This window comes from Haemorhous mexicanus, chromosome 15, assembly GCF_027477595.1.
Source record: "Haemorhous mexicanus isolate bHaeMex1 chromosome 15, bHaeMex1.pri, whole genome shotgun sequence".
NCBI lineage: Eukaryota > Metazoa > Chordata > Aves > Passeriformes > Fringillidae > Haemorhous > Haemorhous mexicanus.
In genome coordinates this window covers 10,290,413-10,307,506 of record NC_082355.1, presented here as the reverse complement: position 1 = coordinate 10,307,506, position 17,094 = coordinate 10,290,413, and the positions used below count along the sequence as shown (strand labels likewise).

The following is a 17,094-nucleotide window of genomic DNA, read 5'->3' as shown; positions in this document are numbered from 1 at the left end:
TAACCACACCCAAGTTCTCTGCAGCTCACTGTCCTGATTAATGAATAACCCTGCCCATTTCCCTTTTTCTTTAGTATTCCAAAGGAATGGGCAACAATACAACTTTCTATCACTCAGATGAAGGAGACAGTGAGCCTTTTCCAGAGAAGGGCTTCAACAAATGCTTTAAGCAAGAACATAAATTTATGAAGATAAATGGGCTAACTCAAGTACTTATTATATCCCACTGTTTAAGTAGTTCTGTTATCCCCAGATCCTTGACAGGATGCTGAGATTTGTATCACGATTGCACACTCTAATACACTCATTAACATGGAAACAAAATGTAAAAAACATAATTCCCAGGCAAAATATTCAGTAAACACCTTCCCCACAGCAAACTAACTCATATTACCACAGGCCCTTTGGACAGGTTTCCATTTGTTTCTTTAGGGTTAATCAAACCTCATACTCAGGTCTACAGACCTTGGCCAGACCACCATCTCTCCTTTGCCATCAACAAGAAGCACAAGATACAGAAGAAAACAATAAACTTGACACACCTGTTCCAACCTCCTGCTCCATGCTGAGGAGCACAGACACCTTGGAAACAAGTCTTGCAAAGTGTTTTCATGGCATTAAAGACAAAAAAGGGATCAGATCACCTTGGCTGACCACGTCTAGGAAGACAACAGTGCCCTCACAGATACTGCCATGCTTCAAAAGCCAGGACAGACCAAAGCAGGGACTCACGGAAGGCTGTGTAGAGCTCCTGCAGGGTCAGGTGGCCATCACTGTTGTAATCATCAAACTGGAGAAGGTCTTCAAGTGTACAACCCAGTAAATCACCCTCCAGGTTCTCCTTCTTCATCAGCTGCAGCAGAGAGAACAGGTAACCTTACATGTAATGCAATGCTACACACTGCTGGCAGGGCTCACCTGGCAGATTCTCCATGGAATGACCTTTGGGGACATAGATAGATAATAGATAGACAGACAGACAGATTACCATATCTACCATTATATATTTGCTTTCTATCAAGATTTTCGTATTCCTGCAGCACTTAATGGACCATGGACTAAAGAGCCCCTTCCTTTACCAGCTGCACAGAAATGCATTTTTGTTTTGAAAATGGACTGAAGAATAAATATTCAACAGGGAAAAAGGAAAGTCTGCTTCTCCTTTCTCCTCTGTAAGTAAGGACAAAATGGTGTTCCCTGATTTTAGGACTAGAACAGGCAACAGTGGATGTGTACTCAACACTGATGCGCTTTCCCAATCCCTGACACTTTGCTTCTTTTGTTTTTTCAGCATTTCATTTGGGTTCTCTGAATTTATTGCAGAACATGAAGAAAATTGCTGAACTGTTGCATCTTCCAGACAGGAAAGCTTTTTCCTGTAGGCCAGGGATTCTTTTATTTACTATTCTAGTCTTGACCCATTATGTTGAAGCAATTTAAAGTAATAATGCTAAAAAAATGACCCTTCACCTAGCAAGTAAAAAATATTCAATAAAAGTGAGAGCAACCATAACTTCCAAGATCAATCCTCTAAAGATGGAAATTTCCCTCTGTCTACCCTTTGTATAGAAAATTGATTAACTTTTTATAAGACTGACAAGTTTTTACTAGTCCTTTTGATTTAATGTCAGGAAAAAAAACAGTGGAAAACTCTTCAGCTGTGACACACTTAGTAGATTTATGAATCTGACTTTAAAATACATTAAAGGTTTAAATGGAAATAATATTCCAATTACCACCATTGTTAATAGCCTTATATATCCATGGCTGCAAAACCACATGGCAAATTTCACTGTGGGGTCCAGAGGAAAAATATTGGATAGGGTCTACCAGCAGACAGGAGGCAATCCAGCTCTAAATAGAAGGGGATGGGCCATCTGCTGCCATTGTTTTGCTCAAAGCAATTCTGTTGTGGAGAACACACAGATGGGTGCTGGATCATGAAGGACTATCCCCCCTGGAGAGACTCTCCTGTGGGGTGAATCCCTCTGCAATGAGCCTCCTAAAGATCCATTTCCAGGTCTTAAAAATCACTTTTTACTGCAGCAGTGCAAGTTACCTGCCTTGAGTTTTTGCTTGCAGACAAAGTTCTAGTGCTCAAGAGACTATTTTTCTTTTAAATAAAACAAAGCAAAGGCACAGCACCAGCTCATCCAGCAGCCAGAGGGAACAAGATCTCACTGCATCACGTTCAGCTCAGCTTCCTCTGCCCATGGGCAATGAAATTCCCATCTATGGGGGAAATTTAAAGTTGCAGAGAGCTTCAAAATAGAGAGCTAATGCAAATCAATTACAAATCTACCTAAGAAAAAGGTAAGAATAGTTCTGTTAAGACTATAACCTGGGTAATTAAAAATTGCTCATTACCTAAAAAAATGTCCCTTGAAATCTGGGTGGACAAACGGGTCTTGTAAGAGCACATAAAAATCACCTTGTTAAAGAGAAAAATAAAGAATTGGCACGCTACAAACAAACTGTGAATCCTGCTGCTGTGAGAGCCCAGAGCTGCCCACAGATGTGCTCCCAGCCTGGCTGGGACTCAGCCATGCTGCCACAAAGGGGCCCAAGACCAGAGCCACTCAGCTCAGGACTAAAAGCACTCCTGGCTTATCTAAATTGTGCATGAATAGGCATTATTTTGTCTTTTGAGAGGGGATCCCACTGTCAGCTCAGCCATGCTTGTGGCCATATTGTGTGGAGAATGGTTGGGTGAGAGGGCTCCTGGCTAGGGCTGAACTTATTCTGGTCCATCAAACTGTAGTGGGCTCCAGATGTTCAGGCACATTTTCTGATTTTGATAACAGTGAGAAGAATTAAAATAAGAGTAGCCAACGTCTGTGTTTGCACTTGTGAGAGAGACCTGAGCTCCAGGCATATCTGCAAACAAAGCCCAGAGGAACTTCGAGGCAGAGCTTACAGCACTGCCTGAGCTCCTTTGCAATAACAATTGCTTGTAGGCTGCCAAACCTTTATTTCCATGAGAGTTTTAAAATCCTAATAAAAAAAGTTTAATGTAAAAAGGGCAAAAAAATTGAACAACAGAACAGATACTTAGATGCCACTATGTAAAATCTGGCTTTGAATTCAGATTAAAGTGTTTTCGTATAGCTACCATGTCTTTATGAAAAAATCATTGCCTTCAGAGGAAATATTGCATATATTCATAGCCCTGAGATCTAAGGGAATTTATGCTGACACTTTGCATTGTGTGGAAAGGATCAAGCATCCCATCAACAGCCTGAGGAGTAAAATGCAGCACAAACTGTCCTGCAGAGGAGTGAGCTCAGGGAGGAGCAGGCTCGTGCCTGCAGCACACTCTGTGCTCCCTGGGAAGCCAGAGTGCAGATGAGACACTCAAGGGTGAACTTACAACAACCTGGTCCAGTGGCAGGTGTCCCTGCCCATGGCAGGGGGTGGAATGAGGTCAGCTTTCAGGTCCCTTTCCACCCAAACTATTCCATAATTCTATGAAGGAACAGCTTTGGAAACTGGAATAGGTCCTAGATAGGACTGGCTTCCAAAGGGCTCTTAGGAGGCATTTGCTTCTAATTTTTCTCATGGACGACATAATGGAATGGAAAGACCTTTCACAGGACTGTTTTCCCAGGTCTGCACGTGCAAAGAGCAAGCTGAGGACACAGAGTGCCCAGGCTGAGCACCCAGGACGGCTGTTTGATTCCCTTTACCAAGGAGATGAATTCCAACAGCACAGCACGCCTGAAATTAGAAATAATCCTTTTTTCAAGCTCTTACCTTTTCTATCAGTTTCTGCTAATCCACATTTCAGCATCTGCCTAGGGATTTTAGGACAATATACCTGTTGACAAACATCCCAACTTTACTGTCACATTACTCTATGCTAATGCACAGTCCAGAAGGCAGGGAGGAGAACTGAGAGATTGCTGCGTAACTTACATGCACCTAAAAAAATCTCAATTGATTTTCCCCAAGCCAGCTAACTGGAAATACTTCAGAAGATGTCAGTTAGCAGAGCAAGGATTATTATTTATTTTGAGGAGTATGGATGGGGCTGGAAAGCTGCCATGTTTTTTGTTTGGAGATGAGTTGTCTCAAATTCTTGAGACAATGCTGACTCCTGGGAGATGCAGAGAGAGACTCACTGACTGTGTTAGACTTTCCTCCTGTACTTGCTGCTGACTGGACAGGTACAAATGACCCTTCCCACCCGAGCGCTGCTGTGCTACATTCAATTCGCACTTTGAAGGAAAATCTACTTCATAATTCCATTCTCACTGAACAATAAACCTACCTGAGCCAGTTCAGAGCTGCTGAGATGCCCATCACTGTTCAGATCCAAGTGCTTAAAGAGCTCTTCAATGAGGAAGTGCTTCTGGGCTGGCCTGTCTTTGGCCAGGCTGCCGGGAGGGCTCTGCCGCCGAGCCTGCAGGTCCAGCAGGATGCTCTTCAGCCGGCTGTAGTCTGCCATTGTGCAGCTGTCCCCTGAGAGATAAGACAGCATTACTGCACCACGTGCGTTTATCTGGATCTCTTCAAAGGACTGAGGTCCTAAAAGGAAAAAATTAGGCACATACGTCTGCATATTGAGCTCCGCTCAGCTCTGCACTTGAGGAGCTCCTGTAGTTGTTATCCTTTGGTAATAGCTGGTAGATTTTCTAAATCCTGCTGTCAGGGATACTCTCCAGCATGTTACCTTCCAGATTTTACAGGGCTTCAGTTACAGACTGCCACACTCAGTTTTGTAACTCCAACAAATATTAAATTGGCTCTATGCTTTTCTATAGGAATAAATTTATCCTGTAAAGTAAAAAATAAACCTGGGGAAGCTGATGTTTAGAAAGTTCCGCTAATGTAACTGGTACCTCAGACTGTCACCCTATGTCATCAAGGAACCCTTATAGACAGCCTGGGGTGGTAGAAGGCCAGAGGAAGGACAGTGAGGAGTGCAGGGCTGTGGGGAGCCCCAGCAGCTGTGGTGCCACCAGTGCCTGCTCTCATCACCCCACTGCAGGCTGAAATAAACACTGTCCTGTCCCTGACCAGGGAAAAGCCCTCAAGACACTCCCTGAAGTGACTCTGGCTCGGCTGAAGAAATCAGATTGAACTCTCCTGACCCTGAAAGCTCACACTGTGCCTGCAGCCATCCACAGCTCTTTCCCTCCTCAAGGAAATGCATCCACATGTCCAAAGTGGTACAAGATATTCTGACCCTTTTCTACTCATCTGTTGGCTGGCAGGGCTCAGCAGAATGAGAATTGGCAGCTGTCCTTCTGTGCAAATCTGTTTTCTTTAGTGCAGAGCACAGCACCTGGTGCCTTGCAGGAGCCTTGGAGCAGACCCTGGAGCACCCTCAGGCTCCAGCTGTCCCACACACTGTGGGAACCAACCACACCCCACTAACAGCATCAGCACCTCCAGCTGTTCCCCTCAGATGTCCTTATGTCCATAATGTAACTTCCCTATAATGTAAAAGCCTTACTCTCTGCAATACTGTGTTTAAAACAAACCTTTTCTTTTAAATCCCATCACTGATCCTGTTGGATTAAATCTAAGATTTAAACTTTAATCTAAGAGAACATGGTCCCACTTCAGTTTAAGGGACAATACCCTTGTAGATCAGCTCCCCAAAGACTCCAAACATTATTCATCTGAAAAACAGCAGAAGACTCTGGCACAGTGACAGCTAATGTTCCTGCCCCTTTCTTGCTGAGCTGCAACATTTTGGACCTCTTGGTCTCTCTCCAACTGAAACCCAATTAAAATTCCAGGTGGGAGGCACTTCTCTGATAGAAAACCCATCTACTGTCAAGGTTTTTTTCACCCTTCATATTTTATGCTCACAACTTCCAAAGCATTATGACCTGAGAAGGTGAGAGAGGACACAGAGGCTGAACATGTGCTCACCAGTCAGGTCAGTGCCCTCCTGCTACATGAACAAGAACTGCAAGACAAGGCTTATTTCCTGCCCTGAACTCAGTCCCCCTGAGCTTCCTGCTGCTCAGGGATATTAAGCAGCTGATAAATTTTTCCTTCCCTCTAAACAACCTCCAAAAAGCACTGGGTCCCACTTGGGATCATTCTTGTTTTACAGAAAAAACAAGGCTATTCAGCTACTATTAGTTGAGTTTATTATTCTTGACTTCTTTATTTCAAACCATGTCATTTGATGGTTTGAGAAGGCAGTATATTTTTTTTTATTCAATCACCAGCTTATTTAAGAGAAAACCTGATTACTGTACCCATTTAGTTAAGCTATTCTGTTGCATACACTGTTTTAGCTACTGCAATAGCATTTTTTCTCTTATCTGGAATTTTATTCTCAGTCAAAACTTAATCCCAGAAATGTATCTAGGGCTGATGAGGGTAGGGAAAGTGATTTAATTTTCTTCCACTTCTGTTTCTGCTTTGTGGTTTCCATTAGTGAGCACCAGCAGTGCTACAGGCAATGTAGATGGCGACACCTGGGTGGGCTGACCCCCTTACCTCCTGCTCCCCCCAAGGACAGGCCAAAGCAATTCTTACTTTACACCCTCCAGGTTTGTTTTCAGCAGCTGGGACTTCTTTTTGTAGATATTTGCTGTTACCTGGGCAAGGCTTTCCCAGCCTTCCTCCCTCAGCACTAACCCAAGTGTCACAGCTACAGGGGGTTTTTTCACACTTGCAGGGATGGGGACTCCACCATGATCCTGGGCTGGATGGAGTCAATCCAAAAGAATTTTTTCCTAATCCTCAACCTAAGCCTCCCCTGGTACAACTTGAAGCCATTTCATCTCATCCTGTCATCTACTACTTGGGAGTAGAGATCGACCCTCTCTTGGCTACAACTTTCTTTCAAGTAGTTGTAGAGAGGGAAAAAGCGCCCCTGCCTCCGTTCCTCAGGCTGAACCCCCCAGTTCCCTCAAGCATGGTGTGAGCCAGGGGACAGAGATCTCCTTTCACTGAATTACAACCCTCCTGCATTCTTCCATGCTTAGAAAACAAAGCTACCACTAAACTGCTTTTCTTGAAAAACTACACACTGATCTGGGCTGCCAGCCAGCCCAAGGTAAATGGGCCCATTTACCTTGGAGGGGGTCACATTACCTTGGGGGTCACAGCCATGCTGCAGCTTCCAGGCAAGTGTGATGGGCACTAAGAGTGAAATAAAGGAAAGGCAGAGCTGGTGACAGCTGCTGGAAGCAATTCCCAAATCCTGCTATAAACTCATAATGCATTTTTCCCCATCACACTGTTGCTATGTTCAGGGTCATGGATCCAGCAGACCCCTATCCTGCACAGCAGGGCAAGGCCAGTCCATGGTGAACACATCAAAGAAAACCAGCAGTAAGACAATTACGCCTCTTATTTAAAAAGTAAGTCCAGTTTCACATGTTGCTAACATATGCTGCAGGCAGAAAGTCAGAAGGTGCTTCTAGCCCCTGTCAAATCAATACCTTCACTTCCTTCTGGAGAAAATCACACTCTCCAGCTCCGTTGGAAGTGGATCCCAAGCCTCTCTCCAGAGTGTGGATGTGACAGACTGCATGGGTCTCACACCTTTGCACATTTTCCCAGACATCCCAGACATCTGAGGGCTGCAGTGACACAGAAGCAGTTGGTCAGAGCCCAGCAGTGCTGAGCTGTTTAGCAGCACACAAGTAAAACCAATAAAGTTCTGTCCCAGGATGTGAGATTGATAATTTCCTCTTTTGGACTAAAAGATTGATAGAAAAATGCACTACAACTGTAATATGTCTATCTATATATAAATGCATATAAGTATATAATTTATATACTTATTCTTACTGTAGTGGAAGAACAGAGGGAAAATTTCTCCAGGTCAGTTGAAGTACTGTGACCTGAAATTATAACTTTGTACTAAGTCTGGCCAAAGTGTTGGCTCAGAAATTATCTGTGCTTGGGATGTCTGAGCTGATGTGCTGAGCTGATGCACAACCCAGACCTAATGCTTTTTATTTCAAACAAAATAAGGTGCTTCAGCAACCAGACATGGATGTCCTAGAAAAGACACTGCCTGCTCAGCCAAGTTATGGAGGAGACACATTCAGGCTACTTAAGACATCTGGAAAGTCAATACCAAAGACAGCAAGATTTTCCTGCAGCAAAGATCCTTCCCCTTATTTACTAAGCATTATTATTGCATCTTTTAACCTAAATTCCTTAGAGACTGCTGACACTGAGCTGGTTTATAGGTCTTGGAGAGCAAAGCTCTGTACTTCCCCTCCTTCCCTCTCACTCTCTCCTGCTGTCCTGACATCTGTAATCTTCTTACACTGTGCCAACCATCTACCAACTTTATCTATTAAATACTGTCTCTTTAGGCTTCTGCCACCTCAGGTTCTGTTCTTCCAGGTATTACAAATCTGATTGTTAAGCAAAAAGAATGTCAGAAAAGCTGCCTGTGTGCCCTCTCACTTATCCCCACTCTCCTCTCTCTCTGCTGACTGCCCCCAGCAGTTTCCTTTGCAACACAAACTCATCATTAGCAGTTTATCTCATCTCAGGCTGCTCTCCTTGGTAGGTCTTGCTAATGGATGTCTCTCAGCTTGGTTTCCTTGTTAGAGCTTCCCAGGGACTTGGATTCTGCTCACAATTGCAACCTGTATAGGGAGGTTTAGTTTGGATGTTAGGAAAAGGTTCTTTCCCCAGAGGCTGTTAGCACACAGGAACAGGCTCCCCAGGGAATGGTCACAGCACCAAGCCTGACAGAGCACGAGGAGCATTTGGACAGTGCTCTCAGGCACTTGGTGGGACTTCTGGGGTCATCCTGTGCAGGGCCAGGAGCTGGACTTGATGATCCTTGCGGGTTCCTTCTAACACAGGGTTTTGTGATTCTATGATTTAGCTGACCACCACCATTCAGAGATGGGTTTTGAAGCATTCCTTCCCTGCCCTGTTTCTAAACACCAGAAATGGCACCACATGTGTTCCAGGTGCCTGTGTGGTACTGCCAGCTGACCCCCTGTGTGTACTCAAGCACCATCCCCACCACACAGCTGGGGAGCCAACACACACAGAGACACCCACACAAATTCTGGATGAGCTAAAATTGCTATTCTGCCATGCTGCCAAGCCCTAAACTGATTCTTCAATTCTAGTCCATTATTTCCCTCTTCCTGCTGGGGAAGATCTCCAATGAAACAAGCTCTTCTTATCAGTTTAGAGCATTTTCAAACCCAGTGAAGCCTGGAACTGTTTGAATTGAAAAAAAAATAAAAATAAAAAAAGAGACAGGGAAAGAAAAATAATAAGACAGAAGAAGAGTAAAAGAAAAATCCAGCATATGAAGGTGTGATTGCTAAAAGGTGGTAAATAACTGTCAAATTTACATGCTCTGCTCCAAGCAATGCTGCTTCTTGCTCTGTTTTGCAGCAGCCACGTAATTCATCCTGTTTAGCACTTCTGCATGCTTTGGCAGATAAAATATTGATCAGCCTGCCAAGGAACACAGAATGCCATTATGTTTTTATGTCAGAACTCAGTAATGATCTACATTTATCAAGAGCATCCTCCCTGTGAAAGGTCAGTGGTGAATGTAGCTAAATTGTGATGACAGATCATTAATCCAGCTCCTTCAATAATTGTCCTCTTTAAAAATTTTACTCTGGTTTCTGTGAATTGCTGCAGGTTTTTACACTTGGATCCCACAGCAATCTTCAACCCAGTTCTGAGTAAAAGCAGATAAGAGAGGAACAGCAAGGCTGGAGATGAAAGTGTCCTTCAAAGGAATGCAGGGTACAAAATAAAAATAAACTGAGGAAGCAAAGAGCTTCCTTTGATGGGGAAATTAATCTCCCAGTGAAATATTACTGTGCAAGGTGCCTTACAGTACAGTGATTACTCGAAATGTCAGTACTTCTTTAAATATCAAAAGTGATCTGATAACACCTACAGAGCACCAATCTCTGAGACCTTGGTGTGCAGATCACCTGACAGCAGATGTGAGCCTGAACACACACAGAAGTCTTTAGGGGATTTGAGTCCCACTGGCTTATGAGCTATTTCTCAGCAAAACTACTCAGGCTGCAAGAATGGCAGGTGGCACCTGCACCTCTTCCTAAAATCCATGAGAGAAGCTGAGCAGCCGTTAGCATCCAGGCTGAGTATAAGAGTGTGATTGTCAAGAAACACACCACGAGGCGTACAAAGAGATTCAAACTTCTTGTGACCCTTCAAAAACTCTCCAGAAGTTTCCCCTGAGTGGCATCTCCACCCAGCTGGAGCAGGGGTACCCAGACCACATGCTCTCAGGTCTGGGCTGCAGCCCTTGGAAATCTGACACTGTGCTGCCACTCCCAACACAGGGTTAGACTCAGTGTGTTATCCCTGCAGGTGAGACGGGACATAACAAGCCAGCAGCCCACACAAAGCTGCCAGCCCAATTTGGCTCCTGGATCTCACCGTCACCTGCCTGAAATCCACCCACCAGGGCAGGACAGTGCTCCTGTCCCCCGGGGGAAGGATGATAACAGCCCAGCACAAATAACCCACCACTGAAGGGGGAACTCCAGTGGCACTAATTTTCTAGGCAACCCTTGAACACCAACACATGTGGCAATAAAGAGCAGTTTGGAGCAGGCTGAAGCACTAATTTTCTAGGCAACCCTTGAGCACCACCACATGTGGCAATAAAGAGCAGTTTGGAGCAGGCTGAAGAGTGTCATTTCTAAGGCAGGAGGCATTGGGGGTGTCAATTTATTTGACAGATCCTCTCAGACCACGCTGACAATTATCAGTTGTTCCAATGGCAGTTTTCAAGCTCCAGGAAGAAATTCAGTGCAGGAGATGAGAGCCCTAAGATTTGTTTTCTCATCCGTATCTATAGGGCAAAAAAGATACAGTTACTGAAAATAACATTTCTAGACAAAATTAAAGGGGTTGTAGAAAAAGTTCTGTTTTCAAAACAGCCCTTTCCCTGTGTTTCACTCAGGTTTTACCTGCATTGTTAGAAGGATCAGAAAACTACTAAGCTAAAATGTTATGAATTTATTTCTGAGTGTGGCTCCTTAATTCTTGGGCCATTCATGGCAAAATTCCTCATCAGCACCAGCCCGTTTTCCTACATGCAAAATGAAAGTGTTGTCTGAACAGTGGAAATGTGGTTCCAAAAGATCAGACTGCTAAACCTGAGTGAGACATTATGTGAACTCTTTACCCCAATGATCTGCTGCATTACAGCCTGCTTGACTCCACAGAACAAGTTTACATAGGGACAGGAAAATTAAAGATGACTTCAGTTCTTCAGGGGTCTCCTTGCAAAGCCCCATTTTGCCGTGCAAATTTTTTACCTGTCTCTTTCTATCTATCTTTCTCTTCTTTTAATTGCTTGTTTCTGCACATGTATGGGGAGTTTGGCTGGACTTTCCTCCCAGTTTTCCTGTGTGGTTGGAAAGAAGAATATAACTGCTTTTCTCAACAATTTACATGAAGAGACTCCTCTGAGCAAGTGCAGCTGCAGGAGGAGAACATCAAGAAACCTTTTTGGAATTGACAATTTCTTCCAATTTAGAGATATCTGTAAGTTTTGAATCTTCCCAACTCTGATTTTTATAGGCTGTAAATACTACAGGTTGGATATTAGGAAAAAATTCTCCATTTAACCACTCTCAAAAGAGTGGTTAAACCTTGGAAGAGGCCGCTCAGGGAAGAGGCAGAGTCACCATCCCTGGAAGAGTTCAGAAAATGAGCAGATGCAGCACTTTGCAGTGGGACAGTGGCGATGGGGATATTTGGCTGAAGGTTGGACTTTATGATCTTGGAGGTCTTTTCCAGCCTTAATGATTCCATGATTCTATGCAAGGTCTGAGCAAACCAATTTAGGATGAAGAGAAATTAACCCAAATCTTAATATATAAACATCAGTGACAACAACCATTTAAATTCTGATCATTCACAGAAAGCTTCCTATAAACACACCAGGCTGTGTTCTGCAGCAATTACACTGCACATAACCCCACGGCAGTGTTCCTGTAACACCTGATAACAACACAGGGAGTGTTCTGCTGCCTCCAAACACCACTGAAGACATCTCTGTGCACAGAGGAAGCCACACACTACAGATGTGACATTAAGGCAATGCTGCTAATTACATCCTGTTCCCTCACAGCATTACCTGCCTGCCTCCTTTACACACAACCAAGCCCCTTAAAGGCTGAGTCCCAGTTTTATTCCTGAGTTGAATTTACAGGTTAAGTGAAACTCTGGTTCAGTTCCTGCTAAGAGGAGCAGATGTTTAACTTCATGCAAATTCATGAACATCCTTCAGTTGCCTCTGCTGAAAAAATTCAATTAACAATAAAAATCCAAACTAACTTGCTTATCTTAGGGATGTGTTTCAGCTAATAAGATGTACATTTATCAGGTATCCATATATAATTTAGCAGCAACTGGGAGCTCATCAAATTTATCACAGAAATGGACTGGAATATATGCCATGAAGTAGATACTATTAAACAATAGACATTTACAACCTGGAAGAGTTAAAGCTTGCCTCAGTGGATATTTGTTTCAATATTTCATTTTATTACAAGAAAAAGCACCCATCTTTTACTCTGCGAGTTTTAAAAATATATTAAAAACTTACAGCATGAGAATATTAATTCCTAGTTCTATAAACAAAAACTCTATTCCTACCTTAAACAATTACCTTCCAAACTGCATAAAGCTAAATGAATTGTATGCCTCAGACCCAAATGCACAAAAAGAGGTGGATGAATTTGCAGCCTTTCTTGGGAAGCCCAAGAATTACAACTTGGTTTGCCAAGTCCAAAGGCAAGTTCTAGATTTGTGTCCTGCCTGGAAAAGAGCAGGAGCAGCCCCAGGGAAGGAGGCAGGAGGAAGCCTGCAGGTGGGAAAACACAAAATAAACGTAATTTATCAAGTGCCTATCACCACCTAGGCAGTGTGCCACAGATTTATAGCCCTTTAAAGCCAAGGGGGATTATGTGCACACTCTGACCTCCTGCCCCAAGTTCAACAAGATTTTCCCTGCAGCAGCTCCATAATTTGTTTGCACACCACCCAGAAAGGCATCCAGCCCTAATTTAAGCATCAAAGAGCAATTTTTTCAAATGATTACTTAGTCTCAGTGGGCAAACATATTTTATTTTTAATTTGTTTAGCTTCAATTTCCATCCACTGAATTTTGTTAGACGTATATCTGGTACATCAAATGTAAGTCTCATACTCCACATCACCTTCCTAGTCCTGCTCTGCACCTGTGCTCATCTCATGTTACACCTGTCCTCTCGAGGAGCTGTGGGGTACAATGGCTCTCACCAAGGCAGCTCACATTCTGAATGACTGGGTTTTCTCTCTTTTCTGGGAATTTTGTCTTTCTGTGGTTGACAACAAAATGGCTGTGGCCATGTTTGCAAGAACCTTTGGCTTCTAGTCAGCAGTGGGTGGCTTTTCCAAAATTCAGTGCCCCACCCTGAGCTGGCTCAGAGCCTTCCTCGTACTACAAGGTGGGCACACACTACTTTGTACTACCAAACACATTCCCCAGCCAGGGATTTCTAGATGATTTGGGGGATGATTGCTCTCATTCCACCAGGACATCCCTCCCAAAGATCTACTCAGACAGCATTCCCAAAAACTATTTAGCATAAAGAAGATGCAACTAACAGCAATGCCTGGGCTGGGAAAGCTCAAAAGCAAACAAGCAAAAAAACTGATTATATTTGCTGTCTGCTGAGTATTAGCTGTTATTTTTGTGTTAAAAAATTAAAAGCTATTGTCAAACCAGAGGGAAGAAACATTGTCATGAACATGAATGCACATGAAGGAACACCACATAGTCAAGGAAAACAACTCATAACTCCTATATTGCTTGTCTCAACTATTAGGTGAGTGTAAATATAACAGAAATCCTGAGTGAATTATGCATGAGTCCTATGCTGAAAACTTTGTTTCTAATTATTAATTTACTCAAAACACAGCCCACTCTGCTGTAAATCTAGAGATGTGATCTTACACACACACTCTCACACACTCAGCGCTCTGTGACTGTTGGGTACTCTCTCTAAATTATATTATATATACAATAAGATTGTACTGTTCTGCTTTTTAAAAGCTACTAAGCTAAACTAGTGATGCTGCATTCTAAGGTGCAGATAAGGGAGGAGGGGAGCAGGAGAGGAAAATGTCCCTTATAGAGGTCTTTTAACAATAACAACAAAAATAGCTTAAGAATGTCTAATTACTGAAGATCCCATCCCAAAACAAACAGTGTAATGAATTGCTTCAGTGATTGAGAAACACTGTATTGAAAGAGCCTGGGAAGACAGTGAGGTTTTTATAAAGGATAAGAAAGAGAAGAAAATAAGAGAGGTGGCAGGTTCAAGGTGAATGCTGGGGATTCTCAATCAGACCCACAAGAGATACTGCACAATACTGCTTTCCAGTATGGAAAACAAAACAAAACAAAACGACCAAAAAAATGAAATTGACCTATTTGTGAAAAGACACACTCCCAGATAGTAACAGCTGAGCAGTACTCCTGAAAACAGGGGTGTTCGCTACAAATCCAGGCTGGAATTTCTGTTTCATCACTTCAGCAAATCAAAGGTAATTAAAGGCAAACCTACTGTGTATTACTCTGTATGACATCTCCGTTTGTGTGATTTGTACTTTCTGGGGTCAATCATGCATCCCAGAGCACTGATGCTTCATGGCAGCACAATGGGACCCTCCAGGAACCTCTACACAGTCTGTACAGAGGTGGTAAAACCAAATACTCTGCTTTTAGCAAGAATTAACTAGAGGGTATTCATTTTACATACTTCCTTGTGCTTTTGCTGTAAGGATGGTTAGATTACAGGTTTCTTTCCATGGGCTGAACCTTTGGGCCACCAGCAATGGCAGGAAGACTCTGATCAGCACAGCTTCATTGTGATGGGCTATGAAAGGAGTATTTGGAGGACAGCTGTAGGTCAGCAGGGAATTTTGGGTGTTGGGAGAAGTCTGTACTGACCTACAGACTTCTCCCTGTCCATGTCTGTCCAATCCATTTAAAGGCTCTCAGACAAGGTCCTCAAAGTGCTCTCAGAGAGCTCCTGGCATGGCTTTAAAGCCTCAAGTGCTGCCAAAACACAAACAGCAGAATAAACACAGCACAACTAATCTGCTGGGACCCTTCTATCTGTACACACAGCAGCATCAGATGCTGTGTCAGTGATGGATTACAGCCTCAATACACAGGCAGCAAAGGCAGGAGATGGACAAGAAGTTAAGAGCTATCATCCTTGGCTTGATGCATATCGACACAGACAAGGGAAAACCCAAACCAAATACATCAAGCAGAGGAGTTGTTTGAAAGCCAGTAATATCTTCTGCAAAGCATCTGCAGTAAGCACCAGTTTACACCTGATGCTGTGCTTTAGCTTAATTCTTCATCCCTGAGATTGCTATTTTTAAATGAAGGGAATTAACCTTTCAGACCATTATTGTCTGGGGACTGCTGCTTTGTTAACAATTAAGCCAAATCTCCCTGAGAGATCTGCAGGACAGAAATAAATAAATAAGGTCTTTCTGGCCATTTGAAGCACCTGAAACCATATATGATAAAACCTGTCATTATGAACTGGAAGAGTTAATTAATGATCAGTGATGATTAGCTTCACTCACTCTTCACTTCAGCAGTTATGTGAGGAAGAATCTCAGTTCATCTGAGTGTGCAGGAAGCCAGACGTGCCTATCACGGTAGCCAACACTTATTTCTGTATGAAAAATGTCTTCAGTACTTTAATGCAGACACCCTTTAATTTAAAGTAACTAAACCAAACAGGCTTTTGTTAGATAAACAGGACGTTTGCTCGTTGTGCCTGCTTCAGCTGGTGATGCTACGCAAGCTGCAGTTTGACATTTTACAAACCTCTACCTTATTCCTATTAGAGAAAGCAAAATTGTCTGGATTCCTCTGGGAAGTAACCAATGCTCACTTTTTTATGGCTGACCGGTACATCTATCAAATACTTCTGGATAGCAAATGTGTTATTTGGAAGCTTTAATAAATGTTAAAGTCCTCCGGCACTAATGTAAATTTTGCAGATTCTGTTCTGCTCTGAAACACCTTTCCAAACAATTCACTGGCTCAGCTGTCAGAAGGAATGCTTCACTATCACTCAGTGCTTGAGATTTCATGAATCTGACTCCCTGGTAAAGGTATTTTTCATTTTTACTGTTTGGTGTCTTATCTGTACGAAGAATGCACAGGAAAAGAGGCCAGCAATGTGTACAGCAAAGGCTACCATGCACCATCCTTGGTGATGGATGCAGTCAAGAACATTTTTTCTTTTTCTTGGGTATTTGTGTGCACAGGTTTTCTCTGATACCTTCTTGGAGACACTCTTACGTCTATCACAAGACCACAGGATCTGCCACAGAACAGCTTCATCCTCTACCACAGAGTTTTTAAGGCAATTCTGAGCCCTCTGCCTATGGTTACCTGTTCTCTCAAGAACATCCCTACTCTGAAGGTGTATGATGTTTACAACAGGAAGAGCACAGAGTATGTGCACACACAGGGAAAGCAGTTCTCATGACATTTTCAATCCAAAAGCAAGAGGAAATCACCACAATTCTCCTGAAACTGTGTGTCCTTCCACATCCTCAAAGGCATTCAGAGAAATCCTCTGCAAAACACCGCTGATTTACAGCACTTCCCACCTTGCACTTGAACTGTGGAGTCTCCCATATCCTCCTGCAGAGCACTAAAGGGCAGCACATGTAATTACAGTAAGCAGGAGTATTTATTATTGTTCAGGACGTCTGCAATGGTCTGATAATGATGTGCTGTGCCTATTGTTCAGATGTCATTAGGAGACCTCTCAGGCATCTCATTAGTAGACTGTAACATACACCCCAAAGGGCGTTACTGCAATTATAAAATGTTAACTTCAGAAGAGGAAAACATGCACAAGGGACAGAAACTACTTCTAATGGGGAAATAAAGCATTAAAAAGGAGTAAGCAACTTCACACAGAAAACTCTTAAATTAGCCCAGAAACAACAGATTAAAGGGAAACATTTACAACATGCACATGTAGACACCAGTGCCTACCTACTCCAGTATTTAATGAGGTGAAAGTACTCAATTTAGTAGATAGAAAGGTT

At 43.0% G+C, this 17,094-nt stretch overlaps 1 protein-coding gene across 1 annotated transcript in view; it reads right to left on the bottom strand.

The window, feature by feature from the left end:
* FSTL4 (follistatin like 4) overlaps window positions 1-17,094 on the bottom strand; it is a 207,465-nt gene that overhangs the window by 95,290 nt on the left and 95,081 nt on the right. Inside the window, exons 5-6 of the mRNA XM_059860265.1 lie at window positions 4,271-4,461; window positions 733-853 (exon numbers count right to left, since the gene is read on the bottom strand). Coding sequence (XP_059716248.1) covers window positions 733-853; window positions 4,271-4,461 — 312 coding nt within the window. The remainder of the gene's footprint in view (window positions 1-732; window positions 854-4,270; window positions 4,462-17,094) is intronic.